Below are 24,026 nucleotides of genomic sequence, written 5' to 3' on the forward strand. Positions count from 1 at the left end.
AGAGCGCCTTTTATTCTGCTTATGACTGAGGGGTGAGGGCTATGTTATTATTTCTAGAATATAATATTGCAATAGCATTACTAATTAAAAATAGGCTACTATTATTTTATATTCATAGAAACAAAGTGCCTCAAAAGTAGAACCAAAAATACGAATTACAGAGCTGTTCAGCATCATATAAAGTTCATATAATATATATATATATAGCTACAAGGGTGTAATTAAAATAAAAAACTAATTGTACTAAGAAAGACTTGAGGGAAAGGTGTGTCCCAAAGTTTGTCCCAAAAAATGTAAAATAAATATATATTTGTGTGTGTGATTGATTGAAAGTTTACCATTTTTAAAATGAAATCACTTTATCAAATGTATGAAAAGAGGCATTTCATTCAACTTATGATGATTTCAAATAATATTTATTTGTACAAACTGCTAGAAAACGGAGAAAGTTCTCCAGAGGTTCACTTGCTTGAATCTGAGGCACACGTGTTTAAGTCTTTATGGTTAATACAGAATCAGTCCATCTTACAATACAATCCTTAAGAGCTACCAGCATAAACGGTCAATGGATCAGCTAATGTTGCCATATGAAACAATACCAGCGAGAAGAGATCCCAGTTGCTTAACTTCATAGATAAAATAAAGCATTATGTGGAGATTAGAATGCTTAGAATTAGGACAATTTTTTTTTTTGGTGAATTTTACCCTTCTGTAAAATCAGAATCTAACTGGCTTGTTTTAAGTGCTATATTTAGCATGGAAAAATACCATATTTTTAACTTGTAGAGCATCTTCTGATCTTTTCCTTAACACCTTCTCAAGTAAAGCTACGTTAACATTTACATCCACATCTCAAGCGTCATTTCAAATCAAGAACCTCCAGATAATGAATAGATCATGAACATTTCGAGGCATTACGGCACGTTAGTATTTACAGAATCTGTTTGTGTGCGTGTGCAATGTGTTACAGTCTGTGGAAGTATGAAGGTTACTGAGGATAAGCTTCGATCACCATTGCATGACCCTGAAACACACATACAAGAGAGTGTTATAAGGATAACTCCACATGAGCAAATGCTTTGTTGGTTCTGTAGTGTTACGCACCTGCCCTCCAGCGGCACACGCTGCCACCAGGCCGTACTGACCACCCTCCTTCTGCAGTCTGTGTGCGACGGTGGTCACCAGTCTACAGCCGGTGGCTGCAAACGGATGTCCAAGAGACAGAGAACCTCCCCATGAGTTAAACTTCTCCATCGGAGGGGCACCAACCTGAGAAAACAGAAAAGTAATGCACATGAGCTTTCATTATCATCACTATCACCAATAGTACTGTGGCTCATCAACAGAGAGAAATATTTCACAGGCTTACATCTTGAAAAATAATTCTGTTTTTTTTTTTTTTTTTTAATGGCCTAATAATGCCTAATTTTAAAAATACCAATAAAAACTTTCCATCATGTTCAGTTTTTTTTTTCCCACAAAATAAAAATGAAGATTTTTCAAATTATATACTGTTTGTATCAGCTTTAATGCGCTTATCAAGATAAAAAAGCAGTCAAAGAATTCAAAATTCAATTGAACACCTTGCAATTTATAAGTATTTAAAATGTATCATTTAACTTACAATCTGCAAAGAAGGAGAAATGTTCAAATACTCAATTTAATGTCAAATAACTTTACATAAACACAAGTTATAAAATTTCTTTGCTTTTTTCACAAAACCTGTAATTTTCTGTTGCTTTTTGGATGTAGTAAAACACCCACAGACAGAGCAGAAAACATTAGGGTCATGTTTGCATATTCTTCTGTCACTGGCCATAATTATATCAGGATTAGGCATAAAATAATGTTTTCATAATCATTCATAAACTTGAAAATGGTCTGAGAATTAAAAAATATAGTTGTAACCTGTTTCAGAGGAAGACAGGAATCATGTCTCTGTGGCAGTTTTTCTGCTGATCGAGGTATAATACAAGACTTCTTCACCTTACAAATGGTTGTTGAAAGCAAAAATGCTACAAAATGCATCATATTTTGTGAGGAATTGTGACATGCTCGAGCAAAACAGGCACTATTTTTGAAATCAGATCCCCAAAATTCGTTTTGGATTTCATTTAGCAAATATGACAAAGGGCTGTTTTTTACAAGTCACCTTTAGCAACAATAAATCAGTGCTTTAGAAATGGTGAGTTTGCATGACAAATGCAACTCATATTTTCTTCGTTAAAACCTAGTTTTTGTAATTATGCTTTGTTTAGTTGATGTTTTCTTACCCAGTGGGACATCTAGTATATTTATTACCGCTCAAATCCCCTTGGAGTGTCCTGAGGTTTAGTGTTTTGCTCAAGGGCAATATGGTGATAGCTCATGATTCAAGCCCTCCTGAATTTTGAAAACAACTTTTGGGTTGATCATTAAGCACTATTTCACACCCACCTTCGTTTTTCTGCCCATATATGTTTGGGCGAACCAGTCAGATTCCATTGCCTTCAGGTTTGCCATGATCTGACCCTGTAAAAAAATAAACAGGTAGACAACTAAAGTATTTGCGCACACAATCACTGCAAAATGTAGTAAGTGTTCCACATAGGATTTTTAAAGCCATATCAGTGGAAAACTGGAAGGTGATGCTTACAGCAAAAGCTTCATGGAACTCAAACACATCGATGTCATTCAAGGTCAGACCACTTTTCTCCAGGACCTTTGGAGTGGCATAGGTTGGCCTGAGAGAGAAAACAACCCAGACATGAGTGTTTGTCATGAGTGAGAGAAAATGCATGTTTACACATTTAAATCTCACTTAATATTAGACATTGAATGATGACTGATTATTATCTCTGATAGTTGATTTGGACAACAAAGTATAATTATAGTTTTGTTTCTTCCTTTAGACACCATAATAATCAATCATAAAATTAGAACAGTAAAACATATTTCAACAATAATCAAAATAATATGGCATTACGCAAACAGAACATAAGAAATCAGCTTGTTAGAATGATTTCTGAAGGATCATGTGACACTGAAGACCAGAGTAATGATGCTGAAAGGAATACATTACATTTTAAAATACAGTATATTACATTACAAAACATTTTTCACAATATTACTGTTTTATTGTATTTTTGGTTAAATTAATGCAGCCATGGTGCGCATAAGAGGCTTCTTTCAAAAAGATTTGAAAAACTTTACCCCTGTTTTTAATTCCTTGTATTAAGAATGACAACTAGGGAACAGTGTATATCTTTATATGACTTATAGAAGATGAAGCATATAAAAAGAGAACAGAAAATGTCTCAAACAGGAATCTAAGCTACAGGGTCTCATTTTTCTGCAGCCTATATGAATGTGAGTCACAAACTCACACGCCACAACACAACCAAACCACAACAAAAACAAAACCCACAGCACAGAACCTCACAGGCCTGAAAGAGAAAGACAAGAAGAAAAGAGGCAAGAACTCACCCGAGAAGGAGCTGGTCTTTTGGGTCTTGAGACACGTACACAAAATCTCTGAAGGTAAAAACACACAGACATAATATCAACATCAGCATCAACAGCATGAGCCGCTGTGTGCCGTAGAAATGAGGTCTGTCTGCTGTAATGGGACACTATAAACTACACATGACTAGGGATGCAGCGATTAACCGGTTCCGCGATTAACCGCGCTTTAAAACGTCACGGTTAATTAATCGTAAAGGTTTCGCAAAACCGAGTGTTTCTGTTGCACGGAGCTGAACTGTTGCAGCTTGTGCAAAATGAAAACAAAGTCACGCTAGTGGTGCACCAGCTTCAAATGACGCGCTGCTTATCAGAGACAGGGAGGCTACTACACTAATTACATTAGTGACAGAGGGACTAAACAGCAAAGCTTTATTTCCACCAAAGAAATGCCTGTCGATAGTAGTGTGCAGGGCTCCACAGTGCGAGCATTTCACTCGCATTTGCGACTAAAAATAGATGTGTGCGAACTGGAAAATGTATTTAGGAGCACAAGTGCGAATACAAAACAAAATACAAAACAGCCTAACTTATACAGTAGCCTATAACAAACGTATTAATTTATTCTGTTTATTTATGGAAAAATTGCGATGCAGCCTCATATGATTACTTAAGAACTTTAAAAAGGCAACGGTTTAATTTAAATGAGCACAGATGAGAAGAAAAGCGGAGCGAGTTAAAGTGAAGACGCGCTGAATGACGCACATTCGCCACTAGAGGGCGCTGCCGCTGCCGTTACCCCGGTAACCCAGTAAACAAATCAGCTGCTACTTTCCTAAAACTGTGTAAATAATGTTTCACACTCACAGTCATTTAGATATTTATATTCGCTTTAGTCTTCACAATAGCATCAAATAATTCTTACTTAAAGACTTGATGAGCTATTTATTTTCAAACATTTTTTCTAAGCTAAAACATGGCCCGTCCACTGATCTATAATAGAGAACAGCGGGCCTATCTATACATCAACGACTGATTCGTTATTATTGTTCAGTAACACAAGTTCCATTAGTTAACATGAAAAAAACAATGACTGCATTTATTAATAATGCTATCTTAATTTCAACTTTTAATAATACATTATAAAATCAAAAGTTGTCTTAATATAATTCAATGGAGCTAACATTAACTAACATAGTTGTATTTTTTATTAAATCAACATTAACAAAGAATATTAACTACTGCAACAATTACCTATTGCACATTTTTAGTTAATGTTAACCTGCTTTAACTAATGTTAACAAACGGGACCTACCTATTGTTCTTTCGTTCATTATTTTCAAAAGAGAAATACGGTCCCACTTTATATTAGGTGGCCTTAACTACTCTGTACTTACATTTAAATTAATAATTTGATACAATGCACTTATTGTGCACATGTTTTTACATTGTACTTATATTTTTAAAAATACCTATTTGTAATTACATCTGTAATTAATTTCTGTAATTACATTTATAATTACTCTGTTGACCCATCCCTTACACCTTAACCCACCCTTAAACCTACCCATACCACCAAACCTTTCTCTAACCTTACCCGTATCCCACCTCAACAGCAGCAAAAGTGTTTTAAAATACAATATGACCACAATAAGTACATTGTACTTATTTTCTGATGTAAGTACATGTAGTTAAGGCCACCTAATATAAAGTGTGACCGAAATACTGTCATGGATGTTTACAGAGCAGCGGTCACCTTTTTAATTCTAATGGAAGAGATGGACTTTTGTTTGTTGTTTATTATTATTTTGTGCTGTATTGTTGGTTACTGTGTTATTTCTGTTTCAAAAGCCAGCAATAAATAACACTTTAACATCTAAAGAGTGTTCATGTGATTTTATACATTATTAATGTTGGGAAATGAATAAATGCCTAATAATCGTCATAATCGTAAAACCGTGATTATTCATCAGACAATAATCGTACCAGCAAAATCTATAATCGTTGCATCCCTACACATGACACCTACAGCTTCAGCAAACTATAAGCTTGATTAGCTGGAAAATGGAAAGACTTTACTATGATTTATAAAAAAAAAAAAAATTACATTTACTGAAATGCAATCTTTTTTTAAATGTGAAAATACTTTATCATTGACCAATATAAAGTGCAGCAACGGTTCTGTGGTAAACACTGATGTTTATTAAAAAATGATTTGGTTTTCAGATAGTATTTCTGAACCATTTTTGCAACCTAAATTCAATAAATACACTTGATTCATGGGTAAATTTTGACAGATCAGCTAAACTGTTTAGGAAAACAGATGTTGTCAGTGAGATGCTGCTGGTGGTAGTTTTAAATGTAAGGCATTATTTTTGTTTTGTACCTGAGATATGCTTTAGGCTTGTAACCCATAGCAAGAGCTTTCTCCTCTGACATGATCAAAACCGCAGACGCTCCATCAGTCTGAATGAACAAACACACACACACACACACACACACACACACAGAGCAAAGCTCATGACAAATCTGACAGATATTCTTTAAATTAAGAGTCTGTTAAAACAAATTGGATAAACCAGAAACTCAGATAAACTGACCAGGAAGGAGGAGTTTGCGGCCGTCACTGTGCCGTGAGGCTTGATGAAGGCGGGTTTCAGTTTGGTCATCTGTTCCATGGTGGAAGGACGGATCCCGTTGTCTTTAGACACAATGTCCCTCCCTGTGACAATTACATCACATCACATTTAAAAAACAATCTGCACTGCTCAAAAATCAAACTGTTACTCATTTGTAACATTTGAATGCAATACTGTTGCTTGGTCCATACAGACATGTGTGAAAGCACCCTCAGAAGTGTTAATAAAAGTCTTATTTCTGTTCAAATCATTTGCTTACTGCACTTTCATTATTTGCCTGCAAGCTGAATTAATAAAAATAATCTAAACTGGAAGATTGTTTCCACCACGAGATAAAAAAAATTTAATTGTGACTCTCACAACTATGACTTTTTCCCCCCTCACAATTTTGAGTTTATATATATATTTCACAATTCTGCTTTTTTTCAGTCAGAAAAGTCAGAATTCCGAGATATAGGCCTAAACTTAGAATTGTGAGACAAAGTCGCCATTCTAATAAAAGAGAACCCAACAATTGTATTTTTTAAAAAGATGGGGTGAGATGCTAAATCGCAATTATGTACTTTTTTTTTTTTTCTGCGGCAACTGTGAGATGTAAACTCAGAATTCAGAAAAAAGGTCCCAATTCTGAGTTTATATCCCACAATTCTGCATTTTTCCCACAAATCTGACTTTTTCTGTCAGAAAAGTCAGAATTGCAAGATATAAACTTAATGAAAAAACCATTGTGAACACACAATTGCAAATTTTTTATCCTGTGGCAGGAATGCTGAAATGCAAGTGCTGCTGTGATTGTGTTAATTGTTCACCTGGCACTTTAAAGCCGATGACGTCACTGAGCAGCCCGCTGTCTTGAGCTTTCTTCGCGAGCATGTGAGATCGCAGAGCAAATTCATCCTGCTCTAAACGCGACACACCGAATGCAGCCGCCAGACGGTCCGCAGAGTGTCCCATTGTCTCGGCTGTGGAGAACTCGGCCACAGCTGGCAGCTAAACACACACACAGAGAGAGACATTAAAGAGCTTTTAAAGAAGGGAACCAACAACACCATATGGACTGTATTAAACCAAACACTGAAATATAGATGTTCAACTGATGTATAACATTTTATTAAACAAATAGCTCTGGCTATAGTGTCTGACCAGACTTGTGACAGCATCAGTAAGAATCAGTGATGTTGTGCCATGTACTGTATGTCAGTTTTTCCCTCAAAATTGTTTTTGAATTTATAGCTGTCTTTTTATAGCTGTTTAAAATCTAGTTGTTTTCCGTATAATATCCATCTATTTAGCTAATAACCTTTGTAAATAATAATAATATTTATATAATAAAATAAACAATAATAATGACATTGATATAATTATGTGTTTATATATTAATATCTTTAGCAAGTGTTTTTGTTTAGTTAAATAATAACTGTCTTTATAGGTATTAGGTGTTTCAGATGTTTATATATTTTTGCTAATTCTGTGTGTAAAGAATAAATAATAATGGTGTTTATTTAATAATGATAATAACAACAACAATAATAAACTATTTATAACAATAACTAACTATTAATCATAAACTACTATAATCAATTATTTTTATTATATAAAATAATGTAAAATTAATAATAATTATTATTATTATTATATACGTGTAAGGATTTTTTTTCTTTCTTACAAATTAGAAATTCAAAATTTGCTTAACAAAATGCTAAATTGATATACTGCTGCATACCTCAGCAGTTACTAGGGTGTTCTCAATGTCTCTAAAATATTCATAATTATGAATATTTATTATTTATAAATATGACCTGAATCCCTTTGCATAAAGATTGCTTTAATAATACGTCTTTTGGAGTAATATGACATTTGGAGTGATAAATGCACTATGCATAAATTGTTTTCTGTGATTTGGCATTTGTAGCATGAGGCGCACTGGGGGCAATAAGTGAGGTGTATTATGGGTAATGTAGTACCTCGGGTGAAAGGTGAGCGAGGCGGATGGAGCCCAGCAGAGAGAGCCGAGCCCCGAGGGTCTTTGCCTTGTTGAGTGACAGCATCGTCTTCCTCATCTTACGGCTGTGACGAATGGGAACATCGGACATAAACTCAACCCCACCGGCAACAACGGCATCACACTGACCGGCAGCAATCAAACCGACAGCTAGAAAAAAAATTAACAATCAATAATTCAGTCCATTAACTATCTTCTGTTTAGTGCCTTCTGCTGAAGAATGTTCAAGTATAATTAAATTACAATCAGTTAAAGTGCACTAAGGGAAAGCGATTAGCTGTACAGAATGTTGTGATAGATAGATAGATAGATAGATGGATAGATGGATAGACAGATAGACAGATAGACAGATAGACAGATAGATAGATGTAGTTAATGACCTCCATCATCACATAATGTGTGTTCAGTACCTGTGGTCATTGCTTGGTTGGAGGAAATACACGCCATAGTCACCGTGTGAGCGGGAGTCTTATCTGAGAATCCAGCACCAAGTGCTGCCTACAAAAAACATTTAAAACAATTATTTCCAAATTAACTTCATAAATAATTTTATAATCAAAAACCATGTAGCAAATGCAATGCTTCTAAGAAATGGTCCTTTCACTAATGATGGGACCAGAGTTATTATAGTTAACTGAAAAAACAACAAAACACTTCAGTTACATTAAATAAAATAAACCTTAACTAAAATGAAATTGAAACGAAAAATTATATAAAACATTTTTTTAGTTAGTTAAGGCATCATATCTTTTTTATCATCTAATTTTAATTTGATGTACTAACATAACTAAAAAAAAGGATAAAAACTAGACATATTTGAAAAAAGATAAACACAAAAATTATAACATTTTAAATAAAAATAAAATGAAAACTGCAAAATATAAAAATAAGAACCAATTCAAAATATTTATAAAAACTATAAAATGTCTTTCACAAATATAATATTGCATAGGAAAAAAATAAATTAAAAAATATATTTACAAAAACAGAAATGGATATCTATCTTATATAAAATAATGCACATAATTTATAGTTTGATTTCAATGTGCGATTTAAATGTTTCATTGTCAAGTCTGATGTGAACCAATGTGAATATATAAAGTACAAAGCAAAATTATTTTTGTGGCCACAAAAAACAATTCACCGGAACTTGTAAAGTTCCTTTTAAACATTTACATATTTAAACCTTTTAATTACATTAAAATTAATTACATTATGTTGTGAATAAGTTTGCCTTGTTTCGATGCATAGTATGTGCTGACAACATCCACACATTAAGTTCCTGATTCAGAAAAAAAAGCCCTTGCATTAAATTGAACATCCTGCTGTACCCAATTTACAAACAAACACCGTCACTGCAGTAATGCTTTGCGGTCAGATGAAATCTCTATGCAGATGCCTGACCTCTCATTGGTCAGCATGTTTCTCAGCAGCCAATCATCATACACAGATCAGACAAACTAAAAATAGCTTCAACATCCAAATTCTATTTTAGAAATCATCACAGACTAGAGGACAGACTGACCTCTCTGGCCACATTACTGGTCTTCACTTCCTGAATAACAGTTCCATACACAATATAATCAACAGCATCTTTAGGGAGACCTGTTCTGTTCAGCAGACCTCTGTTAAAAACACAGACAGACAGACAGTTAGTCCTGAACATAACAGTGACAAGTAAATCTTAAAGAGTGAGTGTGAGAGTGTGAGTGAGTGAGTGAGTGAGTGAGTGTGTGTGTGTGTGTGTGTGTGTGTGTGTGTGTGTGTGTGGTGACGTACTGTAATGCAGCTCTGGCCAGATCGTGGGGCATCAGATCCGCATATCTAATAACAGAGACAGCACAGACACAAAGAAAGATTTCTTCAGTTTTTCGCAAGGCAGCACTGCATTTATATTCCTAAAACATTCTGACTAGAGTTTGTCCTAAATCTGCAATTAATTCAGCCTAAAACTTTCATTTGTAAATCATTTCAGCGTAATGCGTGAAGAGTTGCCAAAGAGTTTTGGATTTTGTAACCTTAACCTTTGCTGTTTGGCATTTACTAACAGGTAAAAAAACTGAAGCAACCAGGTCTGATGCATTAACGTCTTTATGAAGCGGAAAGCTGTGCATTTAAAAGAAACAACCCCATCATCGCTTCTGGCCAAAATATCAAATAGGCCTATCAGAATAATCCATAATAACGCTTCCTCCAGTGAAAAAGTCCATAAACTGTTGTCACATAAAAATCCACCCACATATTTGTTTACGGCTAGTTCGAACTGTTTTTACTTGATCTATGCATATTTCTCTCCTGACTCAGATAAGATGAATTTTCACTGGAAAAAGCAACATTATGGATAAAGGACTCGTATTTTAGCCGGAAGCAACTATTTGAAGTTAAACAAAATGTCTTGATGGGTGTGTTTCTTGTGGATTATTGTGATGTTTTTATCAGCTGTTTGGACTCTCATTCTGACGGCACCCATTCACTGCAGAGGATCCTTTGGTGAGCAAGTGATGCAATGCTACATTTCTCCAAATCGGTCACCATGAAGAAACAACTTGGATGGCCTGAGAGTAAATTCTCAGCATATTTGCATTTTTGGGTGAACTATTCCTTTAATCTCCTTTCTGCACCCTACAAACTATTGTGTTATTTAAACAATTGCTTTTATTTCAGTTTACAAAGTCTGATTCACAAAGTCTCAGCCAACGAGTGCAACTTGTCAGGCCATGTCTCTGAGTTCATGCTCATCTGAATCCCAAACACATTCTCACTTACGTTGTGCCAGACAGGAGGAAAGGAGTTCGGACGCCATCAACCAGAACGATGTTCTTTACTCCTGGTTTGGCCAGAGTCTTCTTGCTTTTTGCTGTGTGATTACAAAACACAACAGAAAGGACAAGACCAACAAACATTATTTACAGCTGTATTGGGAAAATGGAATGTGCATTTTCCTTTTTTACTCTAAATGCATTTATTTCTTTTATTTAGTATGACGACCTTTGCAGAATATAGCAAAATGGATAATAGCTGGACTGATTACTGGTAAGCATTACACACAGTACCTTGAGCTTGCAGATGAACAGATGTGCTGAGAGAACGAGCAGCTAAAGAGAAAGAGAATGCAGTTAGTCATACCGTTTTAATAAGTGATAATGACATTAAATCCTCAGTAATCCGCATAACGTGAAGTGCTCTTTAGCTCTGCTGAGTCCCAGGACGCCTTACCGAACTGAGCAGCCTGCACAGATGTCAATGGGCTGCTCCTCAGTGAAGTCAACAACATAGACGCCATCTTTAATTATCTGGAAGACATGAACCAAAATTTTGAATGATTATTCAAAACCATCAATCATTTCTCTGTCTAACAAAGCACTCATTATCTGGATGAAAATACAAAGGAATAATTGTTTTAGTTTCCATTCATAAGATAAATAAAGATCAGTGAAAAAACTTGGCAGAAATTAGTTAAGCATAACAAAGGAATGTTTTATTGTCCTACTGAATGTACTGTTATCACACAGTGATGTAAGTGTTGTATAATAAAATATATTTATATTTGATTTATATATTTATATTTGAACTGGAGTGTATGAGTGGCCTTCAAAAGTGTTAAACATTAAGTAACAAAATATCAAAACTAAGTGTAATCTGCACTTAAATTCTACAGGATATTTTATCTTCACTAGCTTCACACTTATTCGTTATTTTTAAGCCCCAATATATTTGAATCAGCAGTTTTGGTGACTCTTAGTGGATGTACGAAGGTGTCCAAGCACTGGAAGCACAGGTGTATATCATCACCACATTAACTATCAACATGCTGCACTAACCACAAGCAACACTGATTGTCTTCATGTTTAAAATTATATCTACTGCTAGATCATTAAAGCCCTATCTTTCTTTGAAATAACTACACTTGCTTTGATATTTAGCATTTTATAGGTGGTAGCTTTGAAATGCCCTTAATGTTGCTATCCATTTTTGACATTAATATGTTAAGTATCTAGTAATGATAATACAGTAACATAGATCATAACACTGATCTGGTGTGTGTGTGTGTGTGTGTGTGTGTGTGTGTGTGTGTGTGTGTGTGTGTGTGACCCGTCACCTACTTCTGTCAGTAGACAGGACAAGGACAAATATGCAAAGGTATTAAACAGCAGCTTGCGATCTTGACATCATTATAAAACAACACTAATCATGATATAACCACACATGACCGTAAAATCACAGTAACGAGACATAATAAAACACTTTAACGCACATGAACGAGCAAACGGATTCATTCTTCCGCATGTCTAAAAACACAGTTTAAGATATTCATCAGGAATCATCATATAAACACAATGTGTGTTATAATATAAGCGCACAAGTCATATTTTACCTGTTATTGTTGTGAATGTTGAGCGAGTGTGATGTTTAACGTCTCGCGTCTGTCTAATGACTACAGCAGTGCACGATCCGCAGGACCCCGCGTCCCCGTAAATCACTGCCTGAGCGGAAAAAAAAAAAAGCCGCGGCGGATTTTTACTTTATTTATTAAAAAGTGACTTTGTGTTAACATATATACACATACATACATACATAAATCTACAAGTTTATTACATACACTAAGTGAGATAAGATTTATTTTTTATTTAAAGGCGCTAAGTTGGCTGCCCCAATGGCGGCTGCACGGGCCCGCGCTTGTCAGTGCGTGCGCGCGTTCACGGTAAAGTTTTGAGAAGGATGGCGAGCGCGAGATTGTTGTTGACGCGGAGCGGCTGCACAGCTTTAAAAACTATAACAGGTGACAAACTTCATGTACTTGGTCTACATATATATTTTATTAAATTATACTGTACTTGTACTTGCATATATCCGCTTCTGAGTGAGATTAAGAGAGGTTGAATGAGGTGACCTGCAGGAATGAACTTTCACCTAGTTTTGACAGCTCAGGTGAGTCAGTACAGGTATAATAATAATAATAAATCATAAATAAATTATACCATGTTTAATTATAATTATATATACACGATTAATAATATAAACTAGTAATTCATGTCCAATGGCAACTATAGTATCCAAAATATTACAGTTTTTACAGCTGTTGTGTATGGAATTCCGTTCCCGCCACCTTAAGAAAAAATATAATTCTGTAAGTCATAATAATTATATACTTTCTCATAATAATGACTTAGTTTCTCGAAATAATGAGAAACTTTCTTACTCTAAAAAAAAAAGACTTACTCCGCGCATGCGCAGTGCAGGAGCGGCAGTACGCTAGCGACATCTGCTGGTCGAAGCCATGCAGGAACACCGCAAACATTGCTTGTTCTGTAATCTAAAGATGTATAATCTACCATTAAATAACGGCTTCAAACATTCCAGACTAATATTTCAGTAAAGAAATACAGGCATTTTATGAAGAAATGAAAGCCATTACGCATATAAACTTAATTTATAGATGTCTATTTCATTGATCTATTAGTTTTATTAGCTGTCCCTTTCATGCATCACATGTTTCATACAGTAAGCCATCTCATTTCAAAAGCACAAAGCATCATTGTTCGTTAACACGGCAACCGCTTGGTCTTCAGCATCCCACACCGCTTCTTGCAGGACAAACACTTAATGTGAGAAATGCTTAACGTGGCTTGAAGTACAAAGACAGATTGACCCAAATTCAGTACATAACTTAATGATAACATATACTGTATATACAGGCATTCAGGTGGACCCAAAGTATGAATGCGACGCAAAACAGCAACTCTTATGCAGCATTTTCTATAACAGTTTATAGAAAATGCTTAACATGCAATTTTGTGTGTTGTGTTCAAATTCTGGGTTCTTATGCTTGCCTGTATGCATGATCAATAATACTGTATCCTGAATTAGTCATTGTACTTTAAGCCACATTAAGCATTTTTCACGTTCACATGTCCTGCAAGAAGTGGTGTATGATGCTGAAGACCAAACGGTTGCCATGGTAACGAACAACTACTGTATAAACATTGTGGGCTTATGCATGTGATGCATGAAAGTGACAGCTAATAAAAACTAACAAATCATCGAAATGAACATCTATTCGTTAAGTTTATATGTGTAATGGCTTTCATTTTTTCATAAAATGCTTGTGATTTTTGTTGGAATATATTCCTCTATATCTGAAGACATGAACTTCATTGTCTGGCAGAGTAACAAAAGACTACATGCAGATAATTTATCTGAAATCGTTATTTAATGGTAGATTATACAGCTTTAGATTACAGAACAAGCAATGTTTGCGGTGTTCCTGCATGGCTTTGACCAGCAGATGTCGCTAGCGTACTGCCGCTCCTGCACTGCGCATGCGTGGAGTAAGTCATTATTTCGAGAAACTAAGTCATTATTATGAGAAAGTTTCTCATTATTACGAGAAAGTATCTCATTACGAGAAATTAGCATAATATAGCATAGCATAGTAAACCACACACAGATCCTTGTCTGTATACACTACAAATATACATATATATATATATATACACACACTTAAAAAAAAAAAAAAAAAAAAATATATATATATATATATATATATATATATATTTTTTTTTTTTTTTTATAATGTAATTATGTTCATTATTATATTATATTATATTTAGACTCAATGATGGCGGAGTAGAACTGTTTCAGCAGCTCATGTGGCAGTTTAAACTTCCTCAGCTGGCAAAGGAAGTACAACCTTTGTTGGGATTTTTTTTTTTACAATGGAGTTGATGTGAGTGTCCCAGTTCAGGTCCTGAGAGATGATGGATCCCAGGAACTTGAATGTCTCTACTGTAGCCACAGTGCTGTCCATGATGGTGAGTCAGGGGGTGCAGGGGATTTCTCCTGAAGTCCACGATCATCTCCACTGTTTTGAGCGTGTTGAGCTCCAGGTTGTCTGTCTGTAGGCAGAATCGTCCCATCCTGGATGAGGCCAATGAGTGTTAATCATGAGAATTAATCATAATTGCGATTAATCGTTTGACAGCACTAATTATATTATATTATATTATGCATCATTCCATGAATCTTGATGTATTTAGGTTCAATGTTTGTAGTAAGTTTATGATTTCTTGTATTATTTTAACTTCCTGTGACCTGCTGACCTCTGATTAGACACAGGCAGGCAAGTGTACTCACACGCGGTGTGTGTTTAGTCATGTGAATGTGACAGGTGGGGTTGAATGGGGCAACTGGGGCGGAGGTCATATGTGTCTCCAACGACAACAGGATTCTGGGCCAAACGTCACTGTGTCACCTGTTACATGCATTTCAATAGAGATCCTAAATTTAATAAAGGATATTATATTTAAAACTGCTGTGTGATGTACAACATAGCGATCTTTATTATTATTGTTTATTATTAACTTGGATTATTTCATATTTACAGCAGCATTTTGTAAGATAAAATACAGATTAAGAGTTAATAAATCGCTTGTTTAATCATGAACAATCAGGCTTGTGAATTACAATATTCATAAGTATTGCTTTGTTAAAAGAAAATTACCTCTGTGTATGAAGGACTGTTTGACTTTGCATGAAAGGTTGACATGGAACTGTAGACGTGTGATCGTATTTATTTTTGTATTGGGTCAAAGGTCATGGACAGAGGAGTCTCTCCGTATCATCCGCTGTGCTGGGTAACTATTAAAATAAGAATAGATGAATAGAGACATGTTTAATGTTTTCTTTTTAATCACTTCTATGTCTCTCTCTGTCTGCAGCTCGCACTCATGTCAGTTATGAGGTCAAGGATAGTGTTGCTGTGGTACGAATCAATGATCCGACCTCAAAGGTGTGTTGAGTTCTTCCCTTAATTCCTCGGATGTAATAATATCAGTGTTTATTGATTTAAAATAAATACTTTTATTCAGCAAGGATGCATCAAAAGTGAGAGTAAAGACATTTATAATGTTGCAATTCAAATATATGCTGTTCCTTTTAACTTTCTATTCATAATCCTGAAAATGTATCATGGTTTCCACAAAAATATTAATTAGCACAATTGTTTTCAACATTGATTGATTGAGTGGCAAATTATCATATTAGAATGTAGGGCTGCAAAACGATTAATCGCATTCAAAATAAAAGTTGATGTTTACATTCTATAATGTGTGTGTACTGTGTTTATTTATTATGTATATATAAAGACACATTTATGTATATAATTAAAAAAAAATGTGTATGTGTATATATATATTTATACTTGTATGTAATTTATAATATACATAAATATAAATATGTTATATATAAATTAAATTAAATTATATTTCTACTAAATTATATTTCAAAGTACATTAAAATAGAATGCAGTTCTTTTTAAATTGTAATAATTTTTCATAATATAACTGCTTTTACTGTTACTTTTTTTAAACAAATAAACAAATGCAGCCTTGGTGAGCATAAAATACTTTTTTCACACAAAAAAAAGAACACATTTTACTAACCTCAAAATTTTAAATGATTTTATTATATGTATATTATTTGTAATTTTTTTGTGTTGTAGGTGAATACTCTTGGCAGGCACATGCAGGCAGAGCTGGTGGAGGTGATCAATGAGATTTGGGGGAATTCAGCGGTAAAGAGCGCCGTTATAATCTCCAGTAAACCAGGAAGCTTCATCGCAGGAGCCGACCTCAAGTACCACGCTCTCTCACGCACACACAGATTGTTCAAACCGTTTATAGAGACTCGGCGTTCATCGTCGTCTCCGTCTTTTAGTATGTTTCAGGCCTGCAAGACAGCAGAGGAAGTGACAAAACTGTTACAGGCAGGACAGAAGATGTTTGAGCAGATAGAGAAATCTCCCATCCCTTTTGTGGCTGCTATTAATGGCTCCTGCCTTGGCGGTGGACTGGAGGTGATCATGTTAACTTTAATTATTCGTTTTTATTATTTCATTCTTATTTGTTTTTAATTCATCAATAAATCCCTTTTGAAATGCCTTTTCAACTCCTGTGAACTGCAGTGCTGTTACTGTTAACTACAATTATAAACATTTTTCCATAATTGAAGGAAAGCATAAATAAAAGAAAGCAAAATATAAATAATAAAATATATAAAGAAAATGAGATGTTTCTTCGGCAACTAGCTGAAATAAGTTGAAGTTGAAGTACTCAAATGACTACAGCTAAAACTGAAATAAAAATAAAGAAATGTGCGAAACATAGAAAAATGATAAAAGTCAAAAGAATTACTAATACATAAACTAAAATTTAAAATTACACCCGAAGATGAAAAAGTTGAAAAATAAAAAGCTAATTCAAAATATTAATAAATATTATAATAATAGTGATTAAAAAAGTGTATAAATTATGAAAAACAATAATAATAAAAAGGTATTACAATTAACTATAATTCACTCTTTAGTCTCACATATTTCATTGATGGTTATATTTAGGGTAACAGTTTAGGTTAAGGAACACATACTGACTATTAACTAGTTGCTTATTAGCATGCATTTTACTAGCATACTGGTTGTTCATTAATACTAATACAGCCCATATTAATGCATAACAATATTTTAGATCTCGTAACTCTACCCTATACCTGAACATAACTACTACAACAACAACCTTACTTACTATCAATAAGCAGTAATTAAGAGTTTATTAAGAGGAGAAGTCTTAAGAGTGAATAGGTGTTCTCTATTTCTATTATCTTAGGTGTTACCATATTTAATAAAACAGAACAATGCAATATGATACATGCAGACTATAATATTATATGAGACAGTAAACCCTTTATATTCCCCCATGGTTTTCATTTCTTGTGTTCTTTCAGTTTGCCATTGCATGTCAGTACCGTATTGCCACTAAGAGTAAGAAGACGATTCTGGGGACCCCAGAGGTGATGCTGGGACTGCTGCCTGGGGCCGGAGGGACTCAGAGGCTGCCCAAAATGGTGAGGAGTTTACTGGCTCAGAGTGTCAGGGATATGTAGATGCTCCCTAATGCTAAATGATAGATATTTTTCATAATGTGTGTCTTAGGTTGGCCTTCCCGCTGCGTTTGATATGATGCTGACCGGCAGGAACATAAAGGCAGAGAAAGCCAAAAAAATGGGGCTCGTCCATCAGCTGGTGGATCCTCTGGGTGACTTACTCAATTATAATAAATAATAAATAGTCCCTCGATCTCAAGCAAATCATGTAATTAGATTAAAGAGGCTGTTATCTTGGAAAACAGGATTGTTTCTGCTTTAAAATAGTATCTACTCTAATGTTCATAGTGCAAATCTACCTTTCCAAAATAAAAATAAAGTACTATAACATTTTAATTAAATTAAATATATTTGATGAAAAAACTAAATGGAAGTTAGAACTGAAATAAGTTTAGGTTAAAGTATTAAAATAAATACAACTAAAATTGAAATAAAATATATTAACACTAAATAGTAATATTAAAAAAATATTACTATTTAGTGATTGCAGTTAAAAATATAAAAATAAAAGCTAATTTAAAATTAAAACAGCACTGCTCCAGACCATTTATTGAGACCAAATTGCATAAACAGGTTGGCAAAGGCATTGCTACTCATTTAGCATGCACATAAAAAAAAGTTGTTAGGAAAATAAAAGCAATCATAGCATTTACTTACAGAAGTCTTAAAGGTTTCAGTAGCAACAGGCTAGTATATAAAAAAGAGAAAAAATGATCATGAAAATATTTTTGATGCAAGAAACCTTTACTAGCATTTTAAGTGGACATTCTACACAGGAGCAGATTTGGACCCCTATAACTAATAGGTGTTTGTGTTTTGTGCGATAAGGTCCAGGACTGAAGAGTCCAGAGGAGAGGACCATGGAGTATCTGGAGGAAGTGGCTGTTGATTTTGCTAAAGGTCTCGCTGGTAAAAAAGTCACAGTGGAAAAGAAGAAAGGACTCATGCAGAGTAAGACAAGCACATAAGTGTCAAGTTAAGACAGACTTGACTTGTCGGTTTATTAAAGGATTTTATTGTTTTATAATCTGTTTTTCCAGAAGTCCAGGATTTCGTAATGGGTCTGCCGCCGGTCAGGAAACAGATCTACAAAACTGTCCACAATAAAGTCATGAAACAAAGTAATGGGCTTTATCCTGCGCCACTGAAGATTATAGAGGTAAACACACACATGAACAGGACACGTATACGCTCATACCCTCATGAACTCACACATTTTTGTGTGTTTTTAGTGTGTTCAGACGGGCATTGAGAAAGGAAACGCTGCTGGATATCTGGCTGAATCTGAGGTTAGTATCATCACTTTCACTACAAGTTTAATCCTATAAAGCCTCCTGTATCATAAATAATACACATTTCTACAAGGCATCTAACTGATCAACATTATAAAATCTTTGCTGAAAAACCTGTTGTATGCAATCTTCTACATGCCTTCTGTCATCTGATTTAATTAATTAAATAAAACAGCATATTTGAGCATTTATCAGCTTGTATGACCTCACGTCTGTTTTCTAGAACTTTGGCAAGCTGGCGATGACATCAGTGTCCAGAGCTCTGATTGGCCTTTTTTATGGTCAGGTGGCCTGCAAAAAGAATCTCTTTGGGCAGCCGGAGAGAGACGTGAAGTGAGTCTGGTGGGAGGGGCTGAGTGATCTGATGTCATTAGGACCTGAATTTAACAAATGATTGTGCTTTTCACTTTTTTTAGAAAGCTTGCTGTCCTGGGGGCGGGGCTTATGGGAGCAGGTATTGCTCAGGTGACCATAGACAAAGGTGTGGCCACCATCTTAAAAGACACGACAGAGGAAGGACTTGCCAGAGGTCAACAACAGGTGTACAAAGGGTTGGTGAAGCACATGCACATATATACTTCAACATGATGATAGAAATATGCAGCAGTTTGTTTTCCGAACCCACTTTGCAGTCTCATCAGCTGCAGGTCATAGTGTGAGACGGCAGAGGGCGCTGCGCTCCGAGCCATTAGAAAGACACTATTAGAGCTGAGAGCCACCAGATGTCAGCGCTGTGATCTTTCTGTGCATAAACACCTATTAATTCAGACTGTTGCTCTGATAAAATCCAAACACAAATAAATACAAATATCAAAATGTCCAACTATTGAAGGTCTCCTGTTATTATAAGTGTTCCCACAGTCAGGGCAAGCCTCGAAATGCCAGGGGGGTTTAACTGTGATTTCCAGGCCTGGAAAAATCATGAAAAATTCTATTTTTTTAAGATATTTTGGCTAGATATTTTGGTTTCTTTGTTTATTGAACAAAGAAACCAATTCATTTATTGAAAAAATAAATGAATTGTTCATTTATTTTTTCTATTCATTTATTGAAAAAAAAAAAAAAAAATTCCAAGTTGATTTTAGTTTCAAGTGTTTAAGTTCAAACTCGTTTTTATTAATTTTTTTTATATTTTAGTAATTTGTTTTTAAACAGTTTTTTAACAGTTTAAATTCAGCCTTAAAAAAGACTAAATATGTTTCTTTTGTTATAAATAAATAAATGTATTTATTTATTGTAAAATCTTTTATTTTATTTAAATTCAACCAGGGAAAAAAAAATATTTTTGGGTAAAAATTGTATTTTTGTTATATGGTGGATATTTTTCTAAACTTTAAAATCATTTAAAATTGTTATTTTATTTCATTGAAATTCAACGTGGACGAAAGGTTGAATAAAAAAAAGATTTAATATATTAAATCCATTTAATATATATATTGTGTGCTTATATATATATACATATTTATAATATTAAGCATTTTAAATATTTAAACTTATGTTAAACCTGCTAAATATATTTTACTGTTTTTTTTTTTCCTCAGCATTAATGACAAAACAAAAAAGAAGAGTCTGACGACATTCGAGAGAGATGGGATTATGTCATTGCTGTCAGGACAGCTGGACTACCGTGGCTTTGAGAATGCTGACATGGTTATTGAAGCCGTGTTTGAAGACCTGTCAATCAAACATAAAGTGATTAAGGAGGTTGAGGCCGTAAGTTCAAGTTATGTGTGGGTTTGCTTAGTGCAATATACAGTACAGCCTTCCCAATATATACACTACTGATCATACCTGTCCTGTGTGCAGGTGATTCCTCCTCACTGTATCTTTGCCACCAACACATCCGCTCTGCCCATCAAAGACATCGCAGCAGCCAGTAAGAGACCTGAAAAGGTGCGTGTGTGTGTGTTTTAAATGTGTTTGATTGTTATTAGTCAGTACTGAAGGAGTGATTGATTGTGAAAGTCTTTATGTTGAACTATGTGTGTGTTATGTAGGTGATAGGGATGCACTATTTCTCTCCGGTGGATAAAATGCAACTGCTGGAAATCATCACCACCAATAAAACCTCCAAAGACACAACAGCATCTGCCGTGGCTGTTGGACTTAAACAGGGAAAGGTCATCATAGTCGTGGGGGTACGAAGACGTTCTGCTTTTATAGTTTCAGATTTTTCTGTGCAACAGTAAGTGATTATATTGTATGTATATTTCATCAGGATGGTCCAGGGTTTTACACCACTCGTTGTTTAGCGCCTATGTTAGCCGAGGCCATTCGAGTCCTGCAGGTAAATTCCTACATGTTTGAATGGCTTATGCAGGGAAAAACAATCTTTATTTTTTTCCAATTAAAGATTGAATGCTTGTTTATGGTTAAAATGTGTATTTATGAAGAACCACACAACTTGGACTGTTTGTTCAAAACTGTTTCTATTATATGAGCCAAATCTTTTTTTTTTGTCTCATAACGTGAACTTTCAGAAAACATTCTAATATGCTGATTTGCTGCTTAAATCCTTTTTTCTTATTATTATCATCATCAATGTTCTTTGAGGAATAGAAAGTTCAAAAGAAAAGCATTTATATGATACAGAAATAGTTTTTAACATTATAACAGGTATAAAAAATGATATTTAGGTATGTTCAAAACTATTTTTATTATACGAGCCAACTCTAATCTTCCTGTCTCATCACTTTGGCTAAAGGAAGGAGTTGGGCCCAAGAAACTGGATTCCCTGACAACAGGACTCGGGTTTCCTGTCGGCGCGGCGACACTTGCTGACGAGGTCGGTATTGACGTGGCGGCTCATGTTGCAGAGGATCTTGGCAAGGCTTTTGGAACGCGATTCGGAGGAGGAAATGTTGAGGTCTTGAAGATGATGGTCCAAAAAGGGTTCAAAGGTGCATCTGTACAGCTTTGTGTTCATAAATTGTCAGTTCGGTCTTACAGAACATTTGATGGCAAGTTAAAGGGATAGTTCACCCAAACATAAATGTGCATTTGACTTTTCAGGGAATAATGCCTTAAATTTCAGAAACTGGATCATCATCACTATAACAAAAAAGGCAGAGCTATTCTTGTCATATTTGAATTCAGTAGTCAGATTGTTATTGGTTATGTATATATGCACTTCAGGACGCAAGTCTGGAAAGGGTTGTTACGTGTACGGAGCAAAGTCGAAAGAAAAGAAGGTGAACTCAGGAGCTGAAGATATTTTCAAGAGCTTCAAGCTAACAGCACCCCCTGCTGTGTAAGTTGGTTTTCATGATTTACAAGCATCTTAAAGCCTCAGAAGAAACCCTTCATATTTTCTCCTATTTGTCTCTTTAGCTCTGCCGATGAGGACATTCAGTACAGACTCGTGTCCCGTTTTGTAAACGAGACCGTACTGTGTCTACAGGAAGGCATCCTTCCAGACCCCGTGCAGGGAGACATTGGAGCTGTGTTTGGACTTGGCTTCCCGCCATGCTTGGGAGGTAACAAACACATTACACACCTTGTAATTAAAGTGATTTATCATAACTGATGCGGGCCTAGCACTTAACCCTGAGGCACACCACATTGTGCCTGGGGATAATTAAGGATCTGCAAAGTAAACTTTCACAACCCACTTTTTTCCCACATTTCAGGCCCATTCCGTTTTGTTGATTCATACGGAGCTGACAAACTTGTCCAGAAAATGAAGCACTTTGAGGAAGCTTATGGTAATCAGTTTACTCCTTGCCAGCTGCTCCTCGACCACGCCAAAGACTCCAGCAAGAGGTTTCACAAGTGAACATTTGCCAGTTATAATTTTCTGACCTCAACGTTTGGGATCTTATAAAATGTCACCTTCGCTCACTTAAAGTAGTGCATTATTTACAAATCCTCAATGTTGTGTTTTATCATTTGTGGCTTACAAAGCAGATCTTTTCTAACTTGGCCTTTACATAATTTGTCAGTTTATTTATGTGATTAAAGAAAGGGTATCTATGTAAAATCCCTGTAAAGATGAGGTTTGCGCTCGCTCAACAAAATTATACTCTTTTTTTTTTTTAAAGAATTTAACGGTAGCATATTTATTGGCATTATTCCTAACATCACTTCCCTGTAGACACATTTCTGAATGGTGCAGCTTCATTTTTGTTCTAACCAACATGCTTCTGATTATGTCCAGGTTGAGCTGAGACACAGACTTTTGCACAGTTATTATTTGCTGTAATTTTTGTATAGTATAGTAGTTTGTATGTTTGCATATGGTTCTGCTATAATAAACTTGTAACCTTTTGTCTGAGTATTATCTCAAAGGATTTAATTCTCTCTAAATATTTAATTCTCAATATTTGAATGCTTCTGTGAGAAACGAGATAGCATTAAAGTATAATTGTTCCTTCATCTAATTTTTTTCTATCATCCTGTCCCTTAGGGCCTCCGTAATTCTGTTTAAAACCGTATTCAAACAAATTTGCGGCTATTTGTCAAGCCTAATATGCATTGGCAAGAACAAGTACTGTTCAAAATGTAAAACTTCAAATGGACGAAGAACTTTGTTTCTGACATCACTACAACCGTCTTCTCTCTGCAGCGACGAAACAAATGCACACTAAGGTATGGATATAATTATGTGGGCATATTAGTCAAAATATTTATATTTTAGCTATTTTATCCTGACTGTTTGACTGGGATAAACAGTTATGGTTAGCCAATGGTCAAAAATAATGTGCAAATTTGATATTG

General features: G+C 34.9%; 2 protein-coding genes across 6 annotated transcripts; one reads left to right on the top strand and one right to left on the bottom strand.

The window, feature by feature from the left end:
- Positions 1 to 400: 400 nt before the first annotated feature.
- Positions 401 to 12,572, bottom strand: LOC306844175 (trifunctional enzyme subunit beta, mitochondrial-like). Its single transcript, XM_079376126.1, has 16 exons — positions 12,458 to 12,572; positions 11,299 to 11,375; positions 11,136 to 11,177; positions 10,849 to 10,939; positions 9,862 to 9,906; positions 9,608 to 9,707; positions 8,493 to 8,580; positions 8,045 to 8,232; positions 6,890 to 7,070; positions 6,042 to 6,163; positions 5,828 to 5,907; positions 3,466 to 3,513; positions 2,636 to 2,723; positions 2,437 to 2,511; positions 1,105 to 1,269; positions 401 to 1,024 (listed from the first exon to the last, which is right to left on the bottom strand). Exons 2-16 carry the CDS (start codon positions 11,363 to 11,365, stop codon positions 989 to 991), a joined length of 1,416 nt encoding a protein of 471 aa, XP_079232252.1. The 5' UTR covers positions 11,366 to 11,375; positions 12,458 to 12,572; the 3' UTR covers positions 401 to 988.
- A 192-nt stretch (positions 12,573 to 12,764) lies between these two features.
- On the top strand, positions 12,765 to 23,583 carry LOC306844364 (trifunctional enzyme subunit alpha, mitochondrial-like). Of its 5 annotated transcripts, none has more exons than XM_079376447.1 (21): positions 12,765 to 13,011; positions 14,694 to 14,894; positions 15,675 to 15,716; positions 15,801 to 15,871; positions 16,583 to 16,716; positions 16,798 to 16,936; positions 17,860 to 17,979; positions 18,068 to 18,170; positions 18,847 to 18,969; positions 19,059 to 19,177; positions 19,251 to 19,307; positions 19,534 to 19,643; positions 19,727 to 19,861; positions 20,852 to 21,023; positions 21,117 to 21,203; positions 21,308 to 21,448; positions 21,529 to 21,597; positions 22,015 to 22,210; positions 22,446 to 22,560; positions 22,641 to 22,786; positions 22,940 to 23,583. In XM_079376447.1, the coding sequence occupies exons 5-21, from the start codon at positions 16,604 to 16,606 to the stop codon at positions 23,083 to 23,085; spliced, it is 2,091 nt and encodes a 696-aa protein (XP_079232573.1). In that variant the 5' UTR covers positions 12,765 to 13,011; positions 14,694 to 14,894; positions 15,675 to 15,716; positions 15,801 to 15,871; positions 16,583 to 16,603; the 3' UTR covers positions 23,086 to 23,583. The 5 variants fall into 5 exon arrangements, with proteins under 5 accessions (XP_079232573.1, XP_079232569.1, XP_079232571.1 ...); XM_079376443.1 differs by having other exon boundaries at positions 14,828 to 14,894; XM_079376445.1 differs by having other exon boundaries at positions 12,765 to 12,862.
- The last annotated feature ends 443 nt before the right edge of the window (positions 23,584 to 24,026 follow it).

The sequence above is a fragment of the Barbus barbus genome, assembly GCF_936440315.1.
Source record: "Barbus barbus genome assembly, chromosome: 24".
NCBI classification, from domain to species: Eukaryota; Metazoa; Chordata; class Actinopteri; order Cypriniformes; family Cyprinidae; genus Barbus; species Barbus barbus.